This window comes from Chaetomium tenue (genome assembly GCF_020726465.1).
Source record: "Chaetomium tenue strain MPI-SDFR-AT-0079 chromosome Unknown F5144scaffold_5, whole genome shotgun sequence".
NCBI classification, from domain to species: Eukaryota; Fungi; Ascomycota; class Sordariomycetes; order Sordariales; family Chaetomiaceae; genus Chaetomium; species Chaetomium tenue.
Window position 1 is genome coordinate 425,833 of NW_027117333.1, and position 24,480 is coordinate 450,312.

The 24,480-nt window shown below is 56.3% G+C and overlaps 10 protein-coding genes across 10 annotated transcripts; 4 read left to right on the forward strand and 6 right to left on the reverse strand.

Annotated features, from left to right (window-relative positions):
* Positions 1-362: 362 nt before the first annotated feature.
* On the forward strand, positions 363-1,628 carry F5144DRAFT_548902 (uncharacterized protein; the record flags this gene model as incomplete). Its single annotated transcript, XM_066787550.1, has 1 exon — positions 363-1,628. The coding sequence occupies one exon, from the start codon at positions 363-365 to the stop codon at positions 1,626-1,628; it is 1,266 nt and encodes a 421-aa protein (XP_066640841.1).
* Positions 1,629-2,528: 900 nt separating this feature from the next.
* Positions 2,529-4,061, reverse strand: F5144DRAFT_575896 (uncharacterized protein). Its single transcript, XM_066789096.1, has 3 exons — positions 3,616-4,061; positions 3,164-3,535; positions 2,529-3,060 (listed from the first exon to the last, which is right to left on the reverse strand). The coding sequence occupies exons 1-3, from the start codon at positions 3,880-3,882 to the stop codon at positions 2,917-2,919; spliced, it is 783 nt and encodes a 260-aa protein (XP_066640842.1). The 5' UTR covers positions 3,883-4,061; the 3' UTR covers positions 2,529-2,916.
* Positions 4,062-4,271: 210 nt separating this feature from the next.
* On the reverse strand, positions 4,272-5,119 carry F5144DRAFT_575897 (uncharacterized protein). Its single transcript, XM_066789097.1, has one exon. The coding sequence runs from the start codon at positions 5,076-5,078 to the stop codon at positions 4,539-4,541; it is 540 nt and encodes a 179-aa protein (XP_066640843.1). The 5' UTR covers positions 5,079-5,119; the 3' UTR covers positions 4,272-4,538.
* Positions 5,120-5,335: 216 nt separating this feature from the next.
* On the forward strand, positions 5,336-7,760 carry F5144DRAFT_575898 (uncharacterized protein). Its single transcript, XM_066789098.1, has one exon. It carries the CDS (start codon positions 6,905-6,907, stop codon positions 7,403-7,405), a length of 501 nt encoding a protein of 166 aa, XP_066640844.1. The 5' UTR covers positions 5,336-6,904; the 3' UTR covers positions 7,406-7,760.
* Positions 7,761-8,246: 486 nt separating this feature from the next.
* Positions 8,247-9,141, forward strand: F5144DRAFT_603719 (AIG2-like family-domain-containing protein; the record flags this gene model as incomplete). The annotated part of the gene is made up of 4 exons (XM_066791301.1): positions 8,247-8,466; positions 8,528-8,535; positions 8,615-8,976; positions 9,093-9,141. The coding sequence occupies 4 exons, from the start codon at positions 8,247-8,249 to the stop codon at positions 9,139-9,141; spliced, it is 639 nt and encodes a 212-aa protein (XP_066640845.1).
* Positions 9,142-10,130: 989 nt separating this feature from the next.
* On the reverse strand, positions 10,131-10,750 carry F5144DRAFT_492567 (uncharacterized protein; the record flags this gene model as incomplete). Its single annotated transcript, XM_066785922.1, has 2 exons — positions 10,131-10,314; positions 10,407-10,750. 2 exons carry the CDS (start codon positions 10,748-10,750, stop codon positions 10,131-10,133), a joined length of 528 nt encoding a protein of 175 aa, XP_066640846.1.
* A 16-nt stretch (positions 10,751-10,766) lies between these two features.
* F5144DRAFT_493032 (uncharacterized protein) lies at positions 10,767-11,588 on the reverse strand (the record flags this gene model as incomplete). The annotated part of the gene is made up of 2 exons (XM_066785952.1): positions 10,767-11,012; positions 11,085-11,588. Coding segments are annotated over 2 exons (750 nt in total), but the record flags the coding sequence as incomplete, so codon positions are not given.
* Positions 11,589-12,213: 625 nt separating this feature from the next.
* On the forward strand, positions 12,214-13,703 carry F5144DRAFT_575900 (uncharacterized protein). Its single transcript, XM_066789099.1, has one exon. The coding sequence runs from the start codon at positions 12,375-12,377 to the stop codon at positions 13,650-13,652; it is 1,278 nt and encodes a 425-aa protein (XP_066640848.1). The 5' UTR covers positions 12,214-12,374; the 3' UTR covers positions 13,653-13,703.
* A 351-nt stretch (positions 13,704-14,054) lies between these two features.
* Positions 14,055-15,320, reverse strand: F5144DRAFT_575902 (uncharacterized protein). Its single transcript, XM_066789100.1, has 2 exons — positions 14,786-15,320; positions 14,055-14,670 (listed from the first exon to the last, which is right to left on the reverse strand). Exons 1-2 carry the CDS (start codon positions 15,080-15,082, stop codon positions 14,131-14,133), a joined length of 837 nt encoding a protein of 278 aa, XP_066640849.1. The 5' UTR covers positions 15,083-15,320; the 3' UTR covers positions 14,055-14,130.
* Positions 15,321-16,676: 1,356 nt separating this feature from the next.
* F5144DRAFT_651976 (uncharacterized protein) lies at positions 16,677-23,305 on the reverse strand (the record flags this gene model as incomplete). Its single annotated transcript, XM_066793048.1, has 14 exons — positions 16,677-18,318; positions 18,391-18,502; positions 18,567-18,602; positions 18,663-18,725; positions 18,841-19,404; positions 19,477-20,055; positions 20,118-20,231; positions 20,289-20,341; positions 20,414-20,474; positions 20,543-20,557; positions 20,638-20,949; positions 20,980-21,501; positions 21,577-22,445; positions 22,504-23,305. The coding sequence occupies 14 exons, from the start codon at positions 23,303-23,305 to the stop codon at positions 16,832-16,834; spliced, it is 5,589 nt and encodes a 1,862-aa protein (XP_066640850.1). The 3' UTR covers positions 16,677-16,831.
* Between the last annotated feature and the right edge of the window lie 1,175 nt (positions 23,306-24,480).

The following is a 24,480-nucleotide window of genomic DNA, read 5'->3' on the forward strand; positions in this document are numbered from 1 at the left end:
CGTGTTTGAGGGTGTGGTCTGTGTGGCTATTCGTCTTCGGCGGCGATCTTGGAGGCGAAGAGCTGAATCAAGGAACCTGACTAGCCCCCCTGGTGGGTAGTCAGATCGCCGATTCAGTAAGTCTAACGAGAATAGTCATGCCAGCCAAAGTTGCCGCGCCCATATGATTAAGGTGTGGCTCGTATGCCAGAGCCCCTCGCTTGTCGGTAATGGCCTCCTTTCGTCATTGCGAAATGACAGATCAGCTGTCACTTGGCCGCTGTTCCACCCCATCCCCTTCCTGGGAACTGCGCTCCTCCAAGTACTCCAAAAGTATCACCAATTTGACCTAAAGGTCAACTTGACGCTGGAAAAGCCTTAACATGTCGGACAGTCCAGATGTCGGCAGACCTTCCAACGGACAGGTCATTTCACAGCCGGACGGGTTCAAGTTCACCGACGCTGATTCTAGATATGGGGATGACTACCGCAACAGGCTCACGCCGGCGAAGCAAGCAGATCCGCCATTGGGCATCCTCGCCGCATTAGAAGGAAAATGTTTCCGAGGACCGGGGATCAACATGATCTTCCGTCCCAACAATGGCCCACCTCCTGGCACCGACTTCCCCCACCCCGTCAACCCTCCGCCCCCAGATGGCACGAGCGACAACGTCCTCGAGATCAACTTGTACGAGGAGACACTAAGCTTTTCAAAGGGCGTTGGAAGGGTCCCCAACCGCGGATCGCAGAAGCAGCCCGACATCGACCTCAACGCCATCATGTACCTGCAGTCCATCAACGATGTGACGAACCCCGACACGGGCGGCGCCGACGGCACGCCTGTTTCAATCCACATCGAGAACGGCATGTTCATGCACGTCCCCAGCAGCGACGTAAACCCGCAGATCGGCACGACCATCGGGAGATGCGGCACCATCCCCCATGCTGTGGCCATCCACCTGCAGGGCTTCGCGCCCTCCTCGCCATCCACGCACAAGGCCGGGCCTCCTCACATCCCTTCCACCAGCACAACACCGTTCCAGACCAACAGTCCAAGCACCAAAGTCACCTTTCCCTCGCTCATGGCCGCCAACCAGGACACGCCCCGCATCCCACAGGACCTGACAAACTTCATACAACAGGGCACCATCACGCAGTCGATCCTCAACGACCCAACCACCATCCTCCGCGCCGCCAACAAAGCACGCAACATCCTCGCCACATCCACCCTCCAAATGTCCTCCACCCCCACCGCAGGCATCCAAACCGGCGGCGGCGTCCTCGGCAGCGCCTTCCTCAACGGCGCCGCAACCCCCCCAAGCCCAACCAGCAGCCCCAACGCAAAGCCCCTCTCCGTCGACTTCACCCTGTGGATCGAGACGGTCGAGTACGCCATCCCAATCCCGGTGTTCAGCCCCGCTCCCGCTCATGGCCCGCTGGAGGTGCTGCACCAGGCCATCAAGTTTGTCGTGCACCCGCCGCAGAGGGCTGTGCGCGAGCCGATGGTGCTGAGGGTGCGGACCGTGGAGCTGCAGTACCTGCAGGTGGTGCTGCTCGAGTTTGATGGATTGTCGTGGCCGCACCCGAGCTGCGCGACGCTGAGGCCGGAGTGGGTGGTCGTGCCGCGGGAGCATGAGGGTTGGGGGTAGAGAGGTGTGAGGTGTGAGGTGTTGGGGGGGGGGGGGGGCAAAAGTTGAGGTGTGATGGGTGGCTGGCGCTTACTGAAGGCGAGTTTGTTCACATAATCTAGGTAGTTGGGTAAGGTTGTTCTGGGATGAACTCTAAAGAATGGTAGTGTTGCATCATAGGTGGTGGATTGTGACCGGAAGCACGCGTTCCGTGAGAGTTTTCAGGAGGCGCAGGTGCGAAATGTCCTCCTTTCTATCCTTCACGATCGATCAGATTGCAACAGAATGATATTACGACATCTTGAAAGCTCTGTATAGTGGCCTGTGCGGTTCCCGGCCCTGGTCGAAGAATAACAGAAGGGTGGCGTGAAAAGTCCAACCTTCACCCGCAGGAGGATAAGGCTTGTATGTGATTGGGACATCCATGACATCCACGGAGGAAAGTGGAGGCCGAACAAGCTCAGTCGGGGTTGTATCGTGCCAGCCACTGGATGGGTGCACCCCGACATCAGTCCGGTTAAGGCGGCCGGGGCATTGCCAGAGAAGGCGGTGTTGGAGAAGAGGAGATAATCCGGCGGACATACATCCCTCAGCATTACCCAAGCTGGCCATATTGACGGTAGTATCAAGTGAGAGAGGTATGTACATTTGAGAGAGGTAGTGTTACCAAGTTCGTGTGACTTCATGGTGACTGAGGGCTCGACGGTAGCACACTATCACTATGATGAGGTACATGTATTCTACACATCCGCCCGGCCCCCTCGCCCCCCCCCCCCTCCCTCCCTTCCCTCCCTCCCCTCCCTCTATCCCTCCCTCCATCCCTCCCTTCTATCCCTCCATCCCCTACCTCTATGCCTCCCTCCCTCCTATCCCTCCCTCCATCTCCTCCCTCCCTCCCTCCCTTCCCTCGACCCCACTTCCCTTCTTCATCATCATGTTCTAGTTACTGATGGCAGCTCAAGCCTGAGGGTAGAAACCGGAGACGAGGTATCTCACAGACCAAACCATCCACTTCCCCTCATGCTTCCGTCACACACTGCGCACAGCCCAGTCCCGGCTTACGGTGATGTGTCTGTCTGCGTTGACGTCACCAGGATCGGTGGCTGCGAGGGGCTCGGCGCAGATGTTGGCGGGCTCCATGTCGTCGTCGAGCCGTTCAGGGTCAACTGCCCGCGGGTAGAGATCTGTATGAGTTTGCGGCGCCCAAGGGTTCTGCTCTCCGATGAGCTGCTCCTCCCTCTCCTCGGTCTTGCTGCTAGGATGAGAGTCCTGGGCGGTTTGGCGGCGAACCATCTTGAGGATGGCCAGTCTAATGAGTGGGAGGCAGGCGCTCACGACGCCAAGCGTGGGTTCCAGCACGGAATAGATGGCGCCCGGCGTGACTGTGTACGTCATGTCGGTCAGATCCCAATTGTGAAGCCAGATGATCCTCAACAGTGAGATAATGCAGATCCTGGACGTGAGTATGTTAGAGGTGGAACAATAAGCAAGCAAAAAGGAAGGGAGGGGAAAAGAGACAGAGAAGAGGGGTGGGGGGTGCTTGAAGAAAGACTTACACCGCTCCCAAGCTGAACATTCCGATGACGCCCAACCGCCTCCGCAGCGACATGCGGAGCCCCCAGAGCATGGGCATGGGCATGGCAACCACAAAACGTCAATAACGAGGTTTGTGATGCCCGAACGAGGTATGCTATGTTCTGTCCCTCACAAGTGCCGGCGATTGACTTGTCCCAGTTGAATTGGACAGGTTTGCACAGCACGAAGGTCTCGAGTAAAACCGAGATGAAGAATGCCGAGGTCGCCACCATGGTGGCGTAGCAAAGCAGAAGAAATCGGTAGCTGGGGAACAGGGAAGTGTACAACGACAAAATCGAAATTTTGACGCAGGTGTTGGCGGCCGCCCAGAGGAGTTGCGCTGGCACGAAGAACTGTGTTTGATGACCTCGTGCTTAGTTGTCTTCTCAATCTCCATCGCCGCCCACCTCACAGTATTGAAGGATGAAGGTACCTTGAAATAAAGCGGAAAGATAGCTGGGTTGGTCGCCAGGATATAGTCGGCATGCAGTCCCAGACCTGCCGCAAATCCGGCAGCGAGGAAAACAGAAACGGCACCCGCCGCGAGCACCATTGCAACGCAAGCCATGTAGTCGTGAAGGGCCATGCGGCGGCACTGAATATTCTTTGACCATAGTCGTAGCGCTAGGGCAACGATGGACAGAAACGTCGCGATGAACGACACCACGGCCAGTTGAATTGCGCCTGGGGGCAGGGCCATTGTTCTTCTTCGTTTCTTTCCGTCGTTGCTTAGGTTTATCGGGGGTGCGAAAGTAAAAGGCAGGAGCTGAAGAACGAGGTAGGTTTAAGGGGATCTTCGACCGTGATGGTTCTGGAACAGCGTATGTCGAACGGCCACTGATATTTATGTCACTTGGGACTCGTGGCGCAGTGAAGTTGAGGGACCCAGGGGGGAAGGGGATGATGTCTCGGTGAGAGTGTACGTTTAGGTACCTCTGCAAATGGTGCATGTAAGGATCAGTACTACAGCGTCGTTGGTGATACCTGGGCGGTAGTGTCACTTCAGCTTGCGGCCGGCATTTGACCAATTACCCATCCAGGTACGTATCTCATCTTGTTAATTCCCGATGAGTTCTCAGGGCAACTTCTGTCGTACTGAATCTCGGCTGCACCTATCGACGGGAAGGGCCCGGCGTTGCATGAAACGGTCAAGTCCGCCCCTTCGCCGGGAGGGCCCGGGGGTTTCTCAGAGAACCTGGAACGGCAAAGCAAACAGGCCCAAGAGCCACAGCGGATACAACTTCCACGTGAACGCATCCCCAAGCTTAGTCCTGTCTCTGTCTCTAAACAGATTCGCGACAAGAAGCGCAGCCGGCGCCCATACGCCCATCCCGGCCTCACAGATCCCAAGACCAATCACCCAATACCAACACAACACGGCAGTCCAGATGGCAAAGCCGGCGTCAGCCACCACCTGTATCCCTGATTGCAATGGGTACCGTTCTGCGCCCAGTAGCCTTGCCGCCCTCGAGGTCCCGGAAGTCTTGAGTATGACAGAGTATCTACCGTCGTGGTGATGGCCGCGGCCAGGATGGCCAGCCACCGGGCTGCCTCGCCCCGTCCCGAAAGCACGGAATAGCCCGTCGCCGCCCCGAAGGGTCCGGGGAGAAAGCAGCCGAAGCCAAGGCCATGCAGAAGGTTTTCGGTGAACGGGTGAGGCGCATCTTCTAATTTCTTGTACCACGCAAACATTGAAAGTACGGTCTCAAGTACCCACGGACCAAGCCCGCCCGTCGCGCCCATGCATAGCATGACTGCAGTGGCTTGCATCGGTGTTCTCCGGCCAGACGGCAGCGGTCTCCAAGGTTTATTCCGGGCATCCTTGGCAACCGTCGATGGGCGGGGTTGATTGTGAAGGTTGAAGAGGAAAAGGTTGCACCACGACCAGGGTACCATTCTCGGGGTTGCCGCGAGGATCTGCGTCCAAGATGATGAGGGACCCATGGCGAGGCTGGCTGCTGCCCGACCATGGAGGGGCCGAACAAGACGCCCGTGGCGATTATTTTCTTGAGATTGTTGCTGGTGAGGAAGGCCGTCTTGGCGTGGTCGACTACGATGGACGTGGCCATGGTCCGGGTCACCCTTTCAAGCGCAAGAAAACCTTGTATAAAAGGCAGTCACAGTTCTAGAGAAAGTACCTTGGCGTGAAGATGCTTGCAATGGTGTTGAGCAGAGGTCAACATTGAAGCCCTGTCGGACTATTCGCACTGTTCAAGAGCCTGAAGCGCTCATTTTGTTGAAGCCGGTCCCTTCCAAGCCGTTCCTCCCCCCCAGCCGTTTCTTTCCCCAAGCCGTTAACAGTTTTTCAGACTCGGCATGCGGCCGTAAGGTATTCAACGATGGGACGAAGGCACGAAGTTGCGGAGTCGCACCTTACCGCCCCATGCAGAGTGTGAAAAATTAAGCAGGGGAGGCTGACGGTGTGCATTGTACATACACCCCTTCCCTCGAGCCGATAGCCAACCGCTCCTGCCTTCGAAAGCGGTTACTCTCCACCTTCGAGGAAGGAACGGTTTCAACAAAATACGCCGTTCAAGTTTCGTGAACCGAAGAGAGAGGGCTCGTTGCCCGCTTTGCACCGCCAAGCACACTTCCTCCCAAATTCGCAGCTCCTAAACATGGGCCAGCTGCACAGACAGAGTGAGTTGTTCTGCGGCTGTCGAGATTGCCGTGTAACCGACACTTGCAGCGCTGCAGGCAGGTACCAATGTTGCGTATCTCGTTGGTGCCGTGGCAGCGCGATCTGATTGCTAAACTAACATTCCGGTATTGGGAGGTGGCGAGTTTCTTGCGTAACAGCTGAGATTAGTGTTTGTTGCTTCCCATCTGGAGTCCCAAGCCTCTCCCCAGAGTCACCTGTCCACTGCGCAAAGTCCGCCGCATGTGGGCTGCTGTGTGACTGTTGTTGGGGCCCGGACGAATCGATAACCATTGACCCGTTTCAACTGCAGGCGGATCCAGAGTAGGTCCAGTCGGTAAACCGCCATGGCCTACCCTGCAGGAAGTCCAGTACTGATTGACAAGATGCACTTTGGGAGCCGACCGCATTCTCGGCCGAGTCTGGCGGGTCCGCGTTTCGCCGATACTGACGGGACGCACGAGGGAGAAACGACCCGGCCCCCTGCGCAGGACGGTGAGTACCTACAGGACGTGGCTGGAAGCCGCACTCCCCGTTCCCCCTCCCCGCACCCGCAGCAGCCTTTCAAGGTCATTCCCCAGGGCGCTTCGACAACCGTCACGAAGCATATTGGTCTGTGGACACGGGGCCGCTAAGAGCCAACCAGCAAACGAAAAGGAACAAGCTGAACCACGTTCCCTTCTTGTCTACCGCCGCACCTTGCCATCCATCCATCAACTCGCCAATTCCTGAAATTGAACATGACTGCCACTACTGCATCGTTCGACTATGAAATTCTCGGTGGCGGTACCGTCGGCCTCGTGGTGCCCTCTCTCTCGTCTCTCGGAAAGCCCGCGCTATCGGGTCCTCGTACTTGAGGCGGTCGTGCACTGGACAATAGCGCTGACACCCGCGTGCAAATCCCGGCCTTGTGCTCTGCAGTAATGTCATATCACGGACGCCGACTTGGGTTTCCACACCGAACCACAGCCCCGACTCAACGGGAGAGAAGTTGCCATCAACCAGGACAAGGCGCTGGGTCGAGTGCCACCAAGACGCCCGTCTTTGTCCCACCAGCAAGGAGCCTAGTGGACGCCTGGGAGACATGAGGCAACCAGGGCTTGAAGTTGACACCTACCCACCCGTGTCGGCCCGAGGCCAACAAGAGCTGCGCGATCTTCCGAGGAGTAACCCCCTCCCCGACGAGAGCAGCACCACCACGACCAGCCAGTTGTTGCCGCGCATGCGCTACACAGCATCGCCAAGAAAATGCGGCTGGGGCCCCAAACCTGTCAGGGGCTCAGGGACCTACCTAAACATCACATCACAGACGCCCCCGCGCGTCCGATCCCCACAGCCCCCCTCCCCGTCCTACGGCGCCAGCAATACCAGCGAGGCAGATTCCTCACCATCATCAGCACCACACACCATCAAAACCCCCTCCCCCGCGGCAACGTGCAGTGCACCTGCAATCCCACAACCCCCTCACCGACCCGACCCGACCCGACCATCAACCCGCGCTTACCCACCCACCCCTGGCACCCCGCGCGACGAGGAAAAAGTCCCTCGCGCCGCACCTCCTGCACATCGGAACCGCCGCGGCTAGCGCACCGCCTGCAGCAGACAGCAGCAGCAGCCGGTGGCGCGTCGGGACCGGGCCTGGGCCGCGCATAATACCCAATTCTGGCAGACAGGCTTGGATGGCGCTTAATTAGCTAAACGGTTACGTGCGCACCACGGGCATGCCGACGTGGCATGATGCATCCTGCGGGGAGTCGTGCGGATGCTAGCCCGGGAGCGTTGAGCGGTGGTGGGATGCGTGCGGGTGCGGTGCTGGTGGTGAGTGAGTGAGTAAGGCGGATTTGCAGGCGAGCGACGGTGCATGTGTTTGTGTGGAGAGGGCCGTGCATTGCATCTGGTCACTCACTGGTGAGGAGGGGTGGTGAAAGAGGGGGGGACGGGCTGGGGTCTGGAGGAAGGAGATGACCTGCAATATGCAAAGGGGGAGGGGGGGAAACATTTCTGCTTTGTGGGTGAGATGAAATTGCTCCTGGGAAATGGTCAAGATGAGAGCTGTGTGGTGGACTTGACTGGCGCTGGGTCACGGACTCACGGACCTGCTTAGGCGGTGACATCGTGTTTCTAACCCCCCGTGGAGGTACTTAGGTTTCAGATCCACCCGGGTCGGTCTATAAGGGACACTTAAGCAGGTATCCATGATTGAAGATTCACAAATGTGGCCTGGCCGTTTCATTGTTTTGTTGCCTGAGCTGTGCCTCCTTGCCCCTTTCCGAGCCGGCTTCGCTTGGCGCCGACCCAAGAGACAGACCACACTTGGCGACAATGAGTATCAAAAACTCGCACTCTCACCAGATAATTGCGCTTTCATCACATAGCGTCTACTTTCCTCACTCAGAATTTCCAATAACCGCCCACTATCGCTTACCATGTCGTCACGCACCCAACGCCCCCCTGCTCCGCCTCCGGCTGCCGCTCCCAAGAAGACTCGCAAAGTGGCTGACTCTAAGGTCGCCCAAGCCAACACCGGAGCCAGCACCGGAGCCAGTACCGAAAAGGCCCAAGCTAGCAAGGACAAAGTCAGCAAAACAGCCAAAGCCCAAACTAGCACCGCAAGCGATGAAGGCACAGGCTGTGCCTTTCTTTATGGTACGTAGAAGCTACCCACCCCTCCTCCATGTGGTTGACGCTGACAAATTCCACGTGATAGGCACACTGGTATGGCATTGAGCCTGTCATCATGGCTCCGCACTCTAGATCCCAAGCAGGACGCTACTGACCAACCACCACCGCGTAGATGATGCCCGAGGTCTTCTACAAAACCATATACGGAACCACAGACCCCCCCGAGGCAACCCGCAAACTCCATCCCTTCCAACCGGCCATGCTCGACGGCTACCAGCGTCTCCGCGTCATGGACGTTGTCTACCCGGGCATCATCCCGCTCAAGGGCCGCAAGGTCTATGGCACTCTCGTGTCGGGGCTCACCAAGGCCCACATCCAGAAGCTGGACAGATATGAGGGCGACCAGTACGACCGCAAGTCTGTCACTGTGAACCTGGTCAAGAGGCTTGGAGGCGGGAACCTCGCTGATGCTGGCAAGGCGGTGGCCGACGTTTATGTCTTCAAGTTCCCGCAGGAGCTTGACACGACGGATTGGTAAGCAACCCTGCTTTCTAGTTCCAGCACTGAGTATCTCCTCGCTTTTTGTTGGGGTGGGGGGGGTCTTGGAATGGGCACGGGACAGTACCCAGACTAACAAAACAATCGTTTAGGGATCCGGTGGAGTTCCGCCGTGAGTACATGGCGGACTGGACGCGTTGAGTTACAGCAGGAACAAAGGCAAGCGATGTTGCCACAGCGCTATTGAAGCTTAGGGGTAACATTGGTATTTTAAACCGTCACAAGAGTAACTTGCATATTGGAGGCCGACCTTTAAGAGCACTGGGGTAAAGGGGGACAAACGAAGTACAATATTGTGAATAAGAAGAAACTAAATCCGTATTGGGTAACGCTGAAATGGGCAACGAAGTGAAGTAATGTAGCAGCGACTTGGCAAGCAAAGGGATAAGGGAGGGCAGGGGGGAGGCAGAGAGTACAACAAGGAAACAATGAAAAGGAGTGCTGCCTGTATTCATACCAGACGGCGGGCGCGGCGGGACCGTACAAGGAGGCGAATCTAACGAAGTACCATCCCCGATTCGGAAGGCCGCCATTTCCGGATGCAGCGACAGCATGCTCTACATCACAAGCGAAAGTCCGAGTCCATACTCGAGTCCCCATCACTATCGCTACTGTCGTCCGACGACGCCTGCCCGCCCTCATCCGTCGGCTGCGGTGGGAGACCGAGTCCCAGCTCGGAGATATCGCGGTCCCGTTCCCCGACATGGATGCAGCTGCTATTCCTATCGTAGTAGAGGGGCAGGCTCAGGACACTCTTGGTGGCAAAATGGAGCGGCACAGTTTCGTTTCGCCGCCACAGCTGCTCGAGCTCGAGCGTCATGCGGTCGTCAGAGCCGTGCAGCGCAAGGCGAAACATCAAGGGCCCTTGTTTGCGCTTGCCGAGGTAGACGAGGTCGTAGGTCCGGCTTGCTGGGACGCGGAGGGTTTCTTGTTCGTCGTCGGGCAGGCTGGAGAAGAAGGGATCGCAGATTAGGCGGAACTCGTCGCTGCTCCTGGCGGAGTATTCGACCGTGTACTGGCCGTCCTGTTTGTATGGGGCACCATGGCAGTTAGCCTTTGCCTTTCCATTTTGAGAGAGAGAGAAGGAGAGAGCCTGGAAAGACGGTGCAGTCATATACCTACTCGGTAGGTCAACTTACCGTATCCAACAACAATTTGCCCCAGTCATCCCATTCTCTGGGTTCCGTCTTTGGTTTGCCTTGCTCCCGCGCTTGTCGCATTTGTATACCAATGGCGGCCCCTCGCCGAAAGAACTGCTCGACTGTGAGGGTCTCGCTCACAAGGTAGGCTGCAGCCATTGCGACCTTGGCTGAACTGTGAGATGAGGAGCTAATGTTAGAGCAGATGCTGTGGATGAAGGGAACCGGGCGGTTGCTCGGGCACGGAAAAGGGAAGTAATCACTCACTCATATGCAATAGGGACATTGAACTCATCGGTGAAAACCGTAGACACCCCTTTTACTTCGCAGAGGGATAGCAGGCGTGATTTCACGGCCGGGTTGCGGGCCGTGCCGCCCGAAATAACGACGAGAGGCCGTTCGACGATGCCTAGTTCCATCCTCTCGACAAGGCGCGATATCTCCCGTCCGGCAGTACGGAGCGGTCCATGGAGACCTCTCCTCCAGGCGTCCTCCATGTCTGTCAAGCTCATGTTCAGTCGCCAGGTCCCGCTGCCGTCGGGCCGGGAAACGTTCATTCCGATCGGCCTGCGCGAGGCCGCCCGCTTGTTTTTCTGGCCTCGGAACAACATGAGAATGCCATCGAGTTCATGTGGAGGTATGGGAACCTTTGTGTCCATGTCTCGGGAGTACTGGTCGGAAAACCACTGGACGACGTGGTATTCCCACTGCTCGGATCCGCCGCCAGCACCTGCACAGGGGTCTTGATATCAGCAACGGTGGTAAATGGCAATAAAGGTTGGCGTGTGCCTTACCAAAAGGACTACCGACCCTGAAAAAGCCGTTTCCGTCTGGACGATCGTGGTCGTGAGCAACGCCAAAGAGACAGCCGTTCTGTTTGGACACCAATGGCATTAGCTCATTTACAACTCGTTCAAGAGTGGGAAAGTGGCGTCTGAGACTTACCATGTTGTGGCCTCCAAAGTCGAGGAAGAGAACAGCATTGTGCTGGTTGCCTGGATCGAGTTCGTGGCCATGGTGCTTGTACAGATATCTCGACAGCGCCTCTGTCTCAGTGAAGAAGTGGATTTGCCCTGCGTTAGGCATATCAAACACCTCCATAACGAGACTCCGGTAGACAGCCTCAAACTCGAGGTCCCATTGCACCGGTATGGTAAGGCCAATCCTGACGATGCGGAGGCCATGTTCGCGGCACAGGGCGTAGGCGGCATCTCGGAGAACGGAGAGCAGTGCTATCAGGCCCCTGCGGAGCTGGGCACGGAATGCTGGGTCGTCTTTCCTGTTGGTCAGGTGGTGGACCGAGGGATATTGCTCCAGCAGCTTGTCCGACGCATTCGCGAGAGGATAAAAGACATATTTTGCAGAAACGCATTGCCGACTGGGGAACTCGTCGTCGGTGAAATAGACGTCCTCGGAGACGTCATCAAAGACGTAGAGGGCTGAGGGAAAATCACAGGGTGTGTGAGGGCCTGTGAGGACGTGATACGTTCTGTTCTCGACAACGATCTGCTTCGTGGTGCCCAGTATCCGGATACAGGCGCGGCTGCGGTGGCTGCCTATGTCTATGCCCAGACAGCTGTAGGTCAACCCTATGTTAGTAACGGTAAGAGAATTACAATATGATGGGGCGACAGATTGGGCAGATGAAATTGATAGGATTAAGAGGAGCTGAACTCACGCATCATCGAGACTTTTGGAGGTCTCTTGACCATGGCGGCTCATAGGTTGACTTGGAGAACTCCAGCTTGCGGGAGGCATCTTTCGAGGCTAGGGGATCGAATAATGCCGGGAATAGCAAGGCTGTGCTGACGACTCAAATTTCAACGTTGAGCTGATCAAGAGGGTCAGGCGTGCGGGCAACCAGTCGATGCTGGCTCGATGCGGTTTTGAGGCGAAATACTGGGATATCCAAGTATCATGGTTCAAAGGAGGGGAGAAAATAAATCATGGCACGTACAAAACACACGCGGGAGGCTTGGCACTGCCTGCAAAAAGCAAAGCTGCCCGGCATCGATATTGGTCCGAAGTTGGTTGGGGCAGGGGAGCGCGCAGCCTTGCGCGTCGACACGCCACATGACAAGCGATCGGCGAGCATCCGATTGACTGATTCATCCAAGGGCATTCTTGACCTCGTCGATTGGTTATTACCGATCCCCTTCGTGTTGTGTATTTCACTGGACGTACGCGACTACCACCTACTATTGATCCTATTCCGCAACGCGACGCGGCGACATCATGGAATCCATGTCGCCGCCAGGCCGTGACGCGCCCGTTTCCGATGCATCATATGCACCTCTACCCCCTCCCCCCCCGGCAACTTCCGATCTGGTCCTCGAGGCCGTGCTGAAAGCAAGGTTGGAAGAAATAGAGCAACAACGAGATGACGAGAGCGCAGCGATGAGCGACAGGCTCCATGCTCTAGTCAAGTTATACAAGAGGAGGGACCAGTCCTTAGTCGACCGGTACACTGAGTACTTGGAACAGGCTTCCCGCCTCCCCCCTGCCGCCAGCGTACGGCCCTGGCTAAAGCCCTGCCGCGGGGTTGTTGACCATGAGATCTTCTATGAGGCAGGGGTGATTGTCAAATTCTGCCCTGACCCAAGCCGACATCTTCTGCGCGGAGACGATACCGATGAAGAGACTGAAGCCCCCCAGCTATCAGAGAAGACTGCCACAAAGAATCCAAGGAGTTCGCCGAGAGCCCCGTCGTTTTCACCGCTTTCCAGTCTCGGTTGCTCGCCCGAGCCCACGCCCAAACCCACACCCAAGCCAGCTTCCCGTCCCTCCGAGCCACAGCCCCGTAAGCGCACCAAACGGCCGCCGTCGCCAGACGAGTTGGCACTGGATTCGACCCCGTCTTCCTCTGTCGGTTCTACCAGCCAAAGGGCGGATGGGTCTCTGTCTCGGACGTCACACATACAGCCAAGCCGCAAGCCGTTACCCACCTACAAGCCGTTATCCACCCACAAACGCCGGAAGCAGACCAGCCACCGCGTCTCGGCAACCATTATGACGACTCCTATCACCGCTACCACGGCACAGACATCACCGCCACCGGCATCCTCATCGCCCCTATCCTCACCGTCCCCCCCATCAACAACAGGAAGCACCCCACCCCAAGCCAAGCCCACCCCCATTCCCATCCCCATTCCCGCCACCCTCAACTCAAACGCAGACCCCGACCCAACCTCAGCCTCAGAGGTAGCGAACTCAGACTCAGACTCATCCTCATCCTCAGCCTCAGCCACAGCCTCAAACCCCAACCTCACCCCAACCACCAAAACAAACCCACCCCCCCCAAAACCCAACACAACCAAAACCAAAACCAAACCCCAAAACACCATCAACCAGCGTCGTGGTGGGAGCAGTGGCAGCAGCCTGCCCCCTCCCCTTCCCGCTCCCAGCCCATCCTGCCTCGAGTGCCGGCGGCGCAAGGTGCGGTGCTCGCGCGACAGGCCGCGGTGTGAGTTGTGCTCACGCTTTGGGCGGGATTGTGCGTATCCTGGGGTTTGAGGGATGGGTGGGTTGAGGGATGGGTATTTGGGTTGGGGTGGTGGGTGGCGGGTGGTGTGTTGTGTGGGAGTAGGTACTTGGGGGGGCTGAGTTGCATGGGAGGGGGAGGCGGCTGTGAAGTGATGGGGGATGGAGGGTTGGCTCTCTTCTTCTTTCAATGTGCGCGGGATGGGCTGGACTTGTCCACCAACGTTGGTTGGTACATACCTACCTACTCGGTTTGGCTGGTTGGGGGGTTGGTAAGGCTGTTGGCGGATTCGGGGATCAGGGGATGGAGAGAGGCGGTGAGCATCCATTTGTTACCTAATATTAGCGATGGGTTGGGGTTTGAAGAAAGAAGCCAAGGAATCGGGGAGATAAAGAGACGAATAATGGCTGGCCTGGGTTAGTCGGAAACGTAACTTCCGACTTAGTAGAGAGAATGGGTTGTGTTATGCTATATGTGCACCGGGTGGTCGATCTATCTACAGGTAGCATATCAAACTGCCCGCCTTACTGCAAAGACAGGCTGGATCTGGAAATGGTCAAGTCTGCGTTGGATAAGCGGTTCTCGCAGCCTGCTCTTGGCAGTCTCCCCGATCTTCTCATACAGAGCCTTGTCACTCACGTCCTCGTTTCCGCCGTGAAAGTCAAACGCTTCATTGTCTTTGTTCCAAAAGAATGATGGTCCTTCTGTGCCCTCCAGCTCCCATCGCCACGGCCCCGGAATGCTCCCAAAATCCGGCTGTGGACCTATCACAACGAGAAGAACCCGGAAGCCATCGTACCACATCTCCAATTCCGGTATCCAACTGATGGCTTCGCTCTCAAAAAAGAAAGCCTCAGATATAGCAATCTTCACCAGTTCCGAATCAAGGTCGACATTTTGGTCGAGGAGGTCGGGCTCGAACATTCGATCTGTGGGTTCGCGGCAGAATTCCTCCCATTTATCGCGCGTGACGTATAACGCATCGAGCTCGGGGTTGAAAGGGCGTACGAACAGGGGTCTGTCATCTGTTGGAAGCTGAATCTTGATGCCCTGAGAAAGAATTGAGTCAACCTAAATACATTGAACTATAACCAGAACCCCCACCCGGACACATGGGTTGCTGTTCAAACCAACCCCGAGGACCAAGATGAAGCGCTGTACTCACCTGCTCCTTCAGCCAGCCTAGCGCGACTCTGCGGGCCTCGTGATTGACAAAACAAAGCGGCAGGTCAAACGGGTGGTCATGGCCCAATCGATCGGTGAGAAAATCGAAGCCCAATTGATCCCTGCCGGCGATGTAACCGGGGTCGCCCTTTACTAGTGGCCGCGGAACCCAACAGCCCTTTCCTCGAAAAAAAAAGAGAGTGAGGCTGGGGGTTTCCGGTAGGGCGTTGTGCCAAATTTGATCGCGCAGCTCAAAAGGAAGGGCCGGGAAGGAGGGGAACGCTGCTGTCGTTGTCATGATTGGTGATCAATTGCCCCGGTCGCATATGCTTGGTGTTGGTGTGCCGAAAGGAGGAAAACGGCAGAAATGAAGCTGTCCGGGAAAGTGGCGAAGTGCTCCAGGAAGGGAGCAAAGAAGAGCGGAAACACCGTTGTTGCCCTGATTGTTTGCTTCCAATGTTGCTTGGTCCGTGTTATCGACAGAGGGAGATTGAGGTGTGGGTTCCAGGCTTCCAAAGTCCGATTGGGGGAGCGGCAAGGACCAAGTCCTGAATAAGCTGTCGGCTCCGCGAAGTATCCAGCGTCGGTTGCGAATGATGCGTCACGGGTTACACCTCGTGACCTTGGACGACCTTGGTACTTGCCTACGTGGAGCTTTCCAGTTTCACCCACCTTCCCGTAACTGCTTAACAGCCCATCCGAGACAATCCGGTCTTTCCTTCTTCCCGTCGGACCGATGTAGTCTGGTAGGACTTGAAGTAACGCAGGTACATGTAATTTAGCTGACATCCAATCTATTCTAGGACTGGAGTCTTGCCCGTTTAGTTTGCGTGATTTAGTTTGTGTGATGGTGATGTGTGTCCCGATTTTGCCGTCACCGTACTCCTAAGTGTCGCCAGCGGTGGTACTGTCATCGTCGTCGTCGTCACCCTCATCTTCACGCTTCGGGATCTTGGGATCGGCTGCAACGTTGGTAACGGCCCGGGGCTGCGTATACGTACACATGGTTTCCGTCCTGGTTGTATGACGGTCACTTAGCCAGACAGCTCAATATTTATTTCCACAAAGTGTCACACGAATACACGCCCAGAGGAGACTCATGGTACCGAGAAATCTGTCAGTGCAGAGCAATTCTAAGTACCATAAATACCTTGACGAGATGGCACAAGGACACCTGGGAAAACCACCAGACAAGCAACAAGTACCGAAGAACACAACCCCCGCTCAACAGCCACCTGCCCATAACAATGTACAAGCTTAATCCCTTCCTCTTCGCGGTCGTCGCGCTCTTTGCCTTTGGCGCCATTGCCGATGTGACGGGGAAGTTCAACATTGTGTCCAAGTACAAGGTCGAAAAGGTTGACAAGGACGGCAAGAAGAGGACCGAGGTGGAGCGCAACACCGTGTTGTACCAGAAGAAGGGCCTCAAGAGCGACAGAACACTGGACAGGATGGTTGCCGATTTTGGTCAGTGGTCTGATGGCGAATTCAGGTGTTATAAGGCCAATATCGGGAGCATGTACAATGTCGAGGCCACCGCCGTCTTTAGCAACAAGGACAAGTCCGTGGCCGCCAACACTAGGGCGAAGCGAATAATCAACAACCACGCGAACGTGGAATAGAGCCGTGTGATGCTTGGCATTTTGAGCCAACTGCCGAGGCACAGGGTGCGAAGCGCGAGGGGACCTTCCTTGTGGAAACTGGGGGTGGAAGGGGGGGGGTGGAACCCGCAGGTGTGGGGAAACGGGCGAAGATGGGTAAAGCCAGATTGTGTTTGATGGGAAGGTGGTTGGAGGGCTCTGTTACATGTATGTTTGGGTCGCAACTTTGCTCGGAGGTGGGTAGGGGGAAGGGGGGAGGGGGAGGGGGTGAGGGCAATTTAGGCCCTGCTACCAACTCTCTTTTGGACACATATTGAGTCTCTTACTTCTGGTTTGTTGACTCTCTGCCTGGATCGACTTGGGATAACAGACAATCTTGTTGACGGTGGAAGTAGAGCCAATGTCTATCTGCTTAACCAACCTTCTTTGGATTTGGATTCAGGTCATCAAGACTTCTGACCCCCGCTGGGGTTACTTGCAAACTTGCCAGCCCACGCCGTAGACCGATTACCGCTCTTTGGGTCATCCTCCTTTCCTTTCTTTCTCTTGAAGGATGGTAACATGGCGAGGCCAACGCCCTTTTGCCCACCCCTGTTGTCACGCCCCTGCCTGCCCCCAGCAGAGCTATCCTCATGCGGATCCAGAGCGACGTCCACACTCGTGTCGACACTCGCCCCGCCATCCTCAGAACTACTGGCCGCAGTCGGTTCATTAGCCTTTCTGCGCCATCGCCACGGTAGCAGCCCAGAAACAATCATAGTCGCGCCCCTCGACCGCTTTGGTTCTTGCGTCCTCCGTCTGCGCAATGGCCCCTCCGGCATCTGCCAGCTTTCCTCCGTCCCCGATGCAAGACTGTCCCGCTGCGTACTAGGTCGAATGGAATTCTCCTTTGCCGCACCCCCTCCTTCCTCATGCTCCCCAAATCCGTCCCCAAAGACCTTTTCCTTCCCACCTCCTGAATCCTTCGACGCCCAATATGATACTTCCCTCGCCGGCAACAGTGCCGACAACCATGACGGCGCGACGCTGTCGAGCGGCTTCAAAATATGGTCATCCACAAAGTACGAGACCAACGTCCGCGCCCGACGTAGAGGGTAATCCAGCCTGATCGTCGGGTCGAACCTCGGCGGCGGGACCCACCGCGGCGCAAATTCTTGGTCACCCCAGCTGGTCAGCGACTGCACGCTGGGCGGCCGGTTATGGGCGTAGCCGTCATTATAACCGCCGTCACCACCATCACCGCCATCACCAGCGTAATCACTGCCACCCCCGTAACCGTCACCACCACCGTCACCACTACCATCATCATCACCACCCAATCCGGCAGCACCCCCATCCACACCCCCATCCCGCTCCACCCCATCCCCCTCCACCCCAACCCCAGATGTCGACCCCGACCCCGACCCCAACCCCGACCCAGCCCCCGACTCAGACGAAGGCGGACCCAAGCCCCCAAACGGATCTACGATGCGCACCCTGACACGGTAGTAGCGCCAGCGCCAGAGGTTGCGCACCAGGGGGATGTGCGCGTGGAAGTGCCAGCGGCCGAAGAGCGGCGCGTACTTTTGGCGTTTCGGGTCCAGGGTGCTGCGGCTGTGGGGGCCGTGGTGGTGGTGGTGGTGGTGGTTGTGGTAGTGGGGTGGAGGGGCCAGGTGGGGGCCGTTGTTGGGGTTATGGGTGGGGAAGCTGGAGCTGCTGGTGGTGATGAATGTGTTGGTGTTGCTGTTGGTTTTGATGTCGGAGTCGGAGTCGGAGTCGGAGTCGTGGTGGTGGTGTTGGTGGGGGGGGTTGTTGGGGTCGAAATTGGGGTCTAGGACCACAGCTCGGGGAGGCTTGGTGGTGCCGCCGAAGTATTGAGTGTAGATTTGGGATATGCGGTTGATGTAGAAGCCGAAGAAGGCTACGAGGACGATGGTGCCCAGGGAGAGGCCGACTGGGAATGGGGGTGGTTAGTGGGTTTGGTGGTGCTGTGGCTGGGAGGGAGCGGAAGGGGGAGGGAGCATACAAAGGAGACCCATGACGTCTCTCAAGGGCCAGTTTACCTCTCCTGTCTCTGCGTTGTGGGGGAAGGCGTCTATTTGGATGGCGAACACGCTGGACATGAAGGAGAGGGGCAGCTATTGCAATGTAAGCGTCGTCTTAGGCATTTTATTTGATGTGCCTTCTTAGGGTATTACTTACAAACAAGACGGTGACGGCGGTGAAGACAAGCGTAATCTATATCGGGATTCTGGTTAGTCGTTCCTTTCCCGTCCGGATGGCACGGTCTCTCCTTACATTGCTCTGGCGCTGCGTGTGCTCTGATCCCTCGCGAGCAAACCTAGCTTCCCAGGCATTGGCCTATTTTTGCCGGTGACTGAGTAGCCCGTTGATCTAAGAGCTGGTTAGATCTCTCTCGCTTCTCCTTTTGGTTGTCCCCGACTAGGAAGACGGTAAACGGCAGAGTATAACTCACCTCTATCCGAACCTTCTCCGCGTACGTGGTCATTTCCCTGATGGTGGTAATGTTGGACTCGACGAGATGCAAATTTTCCTCGGCCTGGTTACGGGCCTTTGGGCGCTGGTATTGGGCTCGTTCATCGGCAAACCGGACATTTCGTCCCACTTTTGGCCTGCCCCCTTCCCTATGCAGAGCTGAATGGAGACGCATTCTCTCTCGGTGCAGATCTGAAGACCCACCCTCATTATCCTCGAAGAATGGATAACCCAACGGCGCTGACTCTGGGGTATTGCTTTCCACAATGTCACTCTCGTCGTCCGCCCGGTTCCGATTCTGCCCGTTATCCTTGGACATGAGCTTGGCAAATGTCTTGAGGGCATCCCTCTGCCGAAGGAAGACCTCGTGAATCGTCTTGAGCTCGTCTTGTATGTCCATAATCTCCGCCAGTAGACGTGTCTCGGTGGTGAACTGGAAGAGGTCGTTGGTCAAAATTGCCCTTCTTTGCACGTCGATTCCATCCTGATTCAGATTCCTGACCAGGCCTTTGAACTTTTCGAATTGTGAAGCTTGACGTTCCGCCTGCACATACGTAGGTACACACGTCAGTTTGTACCTGGCAACGCGGAGGAAAAACGAAGCTTTCCCACTCACAACAAGTGTAATACTTGACTGGAAGCATTCAATAAGTGTAACGCCGAGAGGGCCAAGCCGGTTTAAAAAGTCGACACTAGGTCGGATGATGGAGTTGGCGAGATCCGTGCAATCCTTGATCAACGGTCGGTCGTCATTGTCCATCAGTTCCCGCCGCATAATGTGTCGCACGAGGTTGTAATCTTCAGTCGAGTCCCACGTGTCCAGGAGGCTCGTAATCACGGTTTGCTCATCCTCGAGAATCCAGAGCCAGAGCTGGGCGACCATCAATACCGGCAGATGCCCTCCGTCGCGTCGGCGCCTTGGTGGCTCTAACATGCGGTCTCGCATATCCTTGTCCACTTTGTCCAGCTCTTTTTTGGTCCACCTGGACATGACTTGGGTATTGTCACGCCTCTCGGTGTCGTCCAACATGTGGTAAGTGAATTGGTCCAGGGTCCGGCGGCAATGCAACGGGCGGTCAGGGAAGTAGGCGCCTATCAAGAGCGCAGTTTCATCATTACCAAAAGACTTTTGCCCTTTCATTGCCGCGGTCAACTTCTTGCGGTTCCTGTGGGTTTCATAACCGAATACGGGTATCTTGATCAGGCACAACGGTCAGCTGCTGCCTTGGGCCCATACCTGTCATCGTACCAACTTACAAACAAGGCCGTCACCGTTTTTTTGTGGGTGCCAATCCCATCACCGGATGTGTTACTGAATATCGAGGGCGAGGGAACGGGGGTGGGCCCATTTTCAGGATGAGGTACGTAGGTCTGTAACTGTCAGGAATGATGACTACACAGGGAAAGACATCGGAGCATCGAGCGTACCTGCTTGTATCTAAGGGCACCGGGGATGATGTGCCGGTTAAACGGCGCCGTCCCTGAGATAGACATCAACACTGACTGCGTTGGGAAAGCTGGGAGATTCAGGGGGTGGGTCGGATGAAACGAACCTAGGTGGCGTCGGGGAGCAGTAGATTTGTCGAGGCGACGTAGTTGCTCGGAAAAGAGATGCTAAGAGCGGTGTCCTCGGGTTAACCATAATGACTCTGGCGTTATATCTCCCCGTAGCGGTCACTAACGAATGGCCATAGCTCCTGCATGGTACTGTTAGCGTATCTGGCCTTGCAGTTCCTGACGGCTGTCCGAGGGACAGTTCACGGCAGTGCTCACTCACGTTGTTGGCAGGGAGGTAAACCCAGCGGCATGTTGCTCGCTTGTCGTCATCGCGGCGGAGATTCCTTTCGAACAACCTGCCCATCCCGCGCAAGTGGTCATAAACTACTGCGTATACATTCTGTCTCTGGAACTCGAGGAAGTCACTGGTGCCATCGTTGGAAATGTAGAACTGGGCGAGCGTAGCGCTCATCCTCAAGCAAACGTCCTCTTGCATCGCAGTGAGTCGGAACCTCGCGGGAAAGATTTCCTCAGGCTGTGCCGCTCGCGCACCGTTGAGCAGGAACTTGTTGTTCTCTCTCAGGTCCAGGACCTACTGATGGTTAGCCGCAGATCTGTGAACTGAAATATAATACCATGCCGAATTGCCATCGGAGTCCTTGATCTCCTCGTCGTATTGATTTTCGGCCATGGCAGAGAGCAGCTTCTCTATCATCCTCATGTATGAGGGCTTTTCGGCCTCTATCCTCCTGGGCTCACACTTAAGAACACGAAAGATGACTGCGTGAAGCGGAGTCGCACCGTTTCCATCCTTCTCAATCACGAGGCTAGGACGGGCGGTGACCAGGCGGGCCACGGCCGCATCGTTATCGCGCTGAACTGCGATGTGAAGTACACTGCGTTTCTTAGCGTCTTTGACCCCGAGATTGTACCTTTGATCAATACAATGTATTAGGAGTTCTTCAGAGTCCCAGAACCTCGAGGCGATGAGCACGAGGCACCGTCTGAGCTGGCCCACGAAAGAGAGGTAATTGGGGTCAACCGGCCCTCTGAATCTGGACGGCAACCGGCCGATCGAATGTTTGGCTGGGGGTAAGTCTGTGAGCATCACAAAGTCTACGCCAGCTGCCAGCAAGGATACACCCTACGCGTGTCAGTTCAGATGCACGGTCACAATGGGAAAGGAGAAGGGGGGGGGGGGCGGGTTGTGAGTACCAACATTCGGGTTCGGTATTTGAGCTTGGTTATAAAACCAAACCACCGGCACCTCGTGTTCCTTGACCACAGAATGAAAATCTTCCCATAAACCCCAGCTATCGATCGCCTTTGACTCCAAAATAGCCCTGAGCTTATTCGCGCGAGTGGAGTTTCCTGGTGCTGGAAAGGTTGGAAGCAGCGCGGTTGGAAGCGGCGCAGTTGGAGGAGGCGCGGTTGGGCCGGGCACGGTGCTCAACTTCTCTGTCTTTGGCTTCTCTTTCAGGATGGGGCTTGGAGGGTCGAAGAATAACACAGTGGGTTGCCAATAGGGCTGGTGTGCCACAGCCGGGGAAATAAGGCGAATGAACTGTTGAACGATGAGGCACCCAAAGCCTGTGGCGACGAAGACCTGAGGGCAGTAGCGGGCTATTTGTTGGACCACCGATGACATGAGAGCTTCCGCTGTTTCACGAAGGTATTTGTCGTAATCAGCCTTTCTCCTGGCTGGGTTGTCAACGAATTGTGTTGTTTCGAGAGGCTTGTAGTCAAACCCCCAGACTTCTGCTTGTTGTACATCGTAGGGGAGCATCGTCCGGTCGGTTAGCCAGTTCCCGGATTTCCCACCCTTGTCCTTTTCTGAGGGTGGCTTTGACCCCTTCGCAGAAGACGGCCGGTTCGAGTGACGAGAGGTTCGGTCATCGGCATCGGGTTTCTTGCCAACCGTATCGCCCGCCGAAGAAACCCCGAGTTGTTGCGGAGTCAGGGGCCGGCGTCCTCTTTGCGCGTCTTCAGAGGCGGTATTGTCGCCGCCGTCATCCCTTCTCTTCCCTTTGTCCACCGGCGTTGGGTCCTCGGGCGGGGTGGTAGGAAGCTGTTCGGGCGCCTTGACATCTATCGTGTCCATCCACCCCCTGAATGCGACCCCTGGCGTGTCCCTCGCGCTCTGCACGGGAGTTGCTTTCTTCTAGGGCCTTCAATCCAGCCCTGAAAGATGCTGCGCCCTTTGGAGGGGCCTGAAAACCGGCCTGGGCAGCTCCCGAAGTTGTGTCTGCTGAAGCCGGTGGTTGTGTCGATGAGGCACCAGGCCGCCGAGCATAAGCCTTGTCGGCGGTGTAGGCCCATGCTGTTGCCAATGGCTGGCCAATGTCAGGGATCGCGACGATCGTGAAGTTGGGGGGCAGAGACAGCGGCGCAGAGAGCTTCACAAGTTTGGGACGCTCAGGCGGGTTGGCCTCGAGTTTCGCGGGCCCAGCTTTCCCTATTTCGGCTGTCTTTTTCTGGTCACCATCGTGAGCTAGTTTGCTGTTGTCCAGCCCCGAGGCTTCAGGTCGTTGCGAAGTTGGTGCAGTGGAAGGCGGTTGTTTCAGTCGTGTAGACCCAGTCTTATTCTTGACATCGATAACTCGTTTACGCCATGCCGGCCCGAGCACCGGCGTCTGTGGCGTCTGTGATTGCTGCGCTGCACGAGGGACATTGGTTTGAGATTGGGTCCCTGGCTCTTGGTTGGGCTCCATGCGCAGAGCCGTTGTTTCCAACTTCAATGGCCTGACTTGGGGCCCGCCAGTGGGCTTAGCTGAGGGGAGGCGACTGGGAGGCGTGTTTTCGGGGTCGGGGTCAAGTGATCGCGTTTCCAAGCTGGCGTCCAGGGTCGACGGGTCGAGACCCGACTCCAACACCTCCGTCGGTGGCAGCCCTGGCGGGCCAGGGGTCTCCTCTTGTCCGGCTGACCCCGGCGGCGGTAGAGAGGCCATTGTTCTTGGGGGTGGGACTGGCCCTCAAGTCGTGGCGTGTGGCAGTTGATGGTTGAGGCAGAAGTCTGGGAAAAGAAGAAGAAAGAGGAGTTCAAAACTTCACCCAAGGCTCGTTGCTCATTCTCGCGTCGGCGATCACTTCCCCGGGTCCCCACCTGCATGGGCTCTAGCGTAGCATCTATGTCTCGAGTGTGGTTGTTGGTTCTGCATGGCGCGTATCGATGGCTGCCATTGGCTTCGTCAACATGCAGCTGAAATTGTACCATCAAGCGAGCCAAATCGAGTGCCCTGGGCTTGGCACGCATGGCCCCCTTGTGCTTGTAGGCAGACTTGATCAAGACTCGACGAGTCCGCTGGCCACAACGGCCACTGTGTGGTTGGTATTGTAAAGCCATAACAGTCTAATACCTATTTTACGTGGCATTCCTCCTCATTCCTCGATCACAAGCTCCCTCGGGCGGAGTCCATGGCTCCCCTGGCCATCAGTAAACTGACTGCCCACATAAGCGAGCTCAACCTGTCTCTCCGTTGCCTCAGCACCGGCATGCTCGCCCCGGCTTAATTCGACGCTCTTTAACTTGCAGCCCGACCCAGCAGTCGCGGCAGCCGAAGCTAAGGCGCTTGAGACTACAGTTCTCCAAACTGCTATTTTAAAGGTCAGGTCAACTATGTTCTCACAGGAAGGTAGTCGATTGACGCGTGGGTTGCAGGCTTACAGTTAACGCCAGCATCCATTGTGTGCGCGGGATTTATCGCGTGGCTGAGCATCAACTGGAGTTGTTGGTCGTTAGCTACGGTAAGTATTACCCCGGCGTCAGGCGTCAAAGCAAAAGACCACGTTGATTACGTCGCCTTAATTCGTGAGTACCTTACCTTGGGTTTGATGGAATGCGGAAAAGGGAGCAGTGATGGCTGGGCAAAGAGCTGAAATATACTACGACAATGACAATCAGAAGGAAAGGGACGGCGATTTATATCTGTTTCGTGGATGCTGCACATGCATGCTGCACATGTGTGTACGCATAAGGTAGAACCGCCGCGATCCCGCTCTTAGATATTGTTTCTTCCGTTAACTATGCGTCCCCATAACAAATGGTATCCTCTCAGAGCCTCCATCCGGCACTTTGTATATCTGTAGGTAGCTAGTCGCCGTGGCCGTGCTGCCAACACAAGGA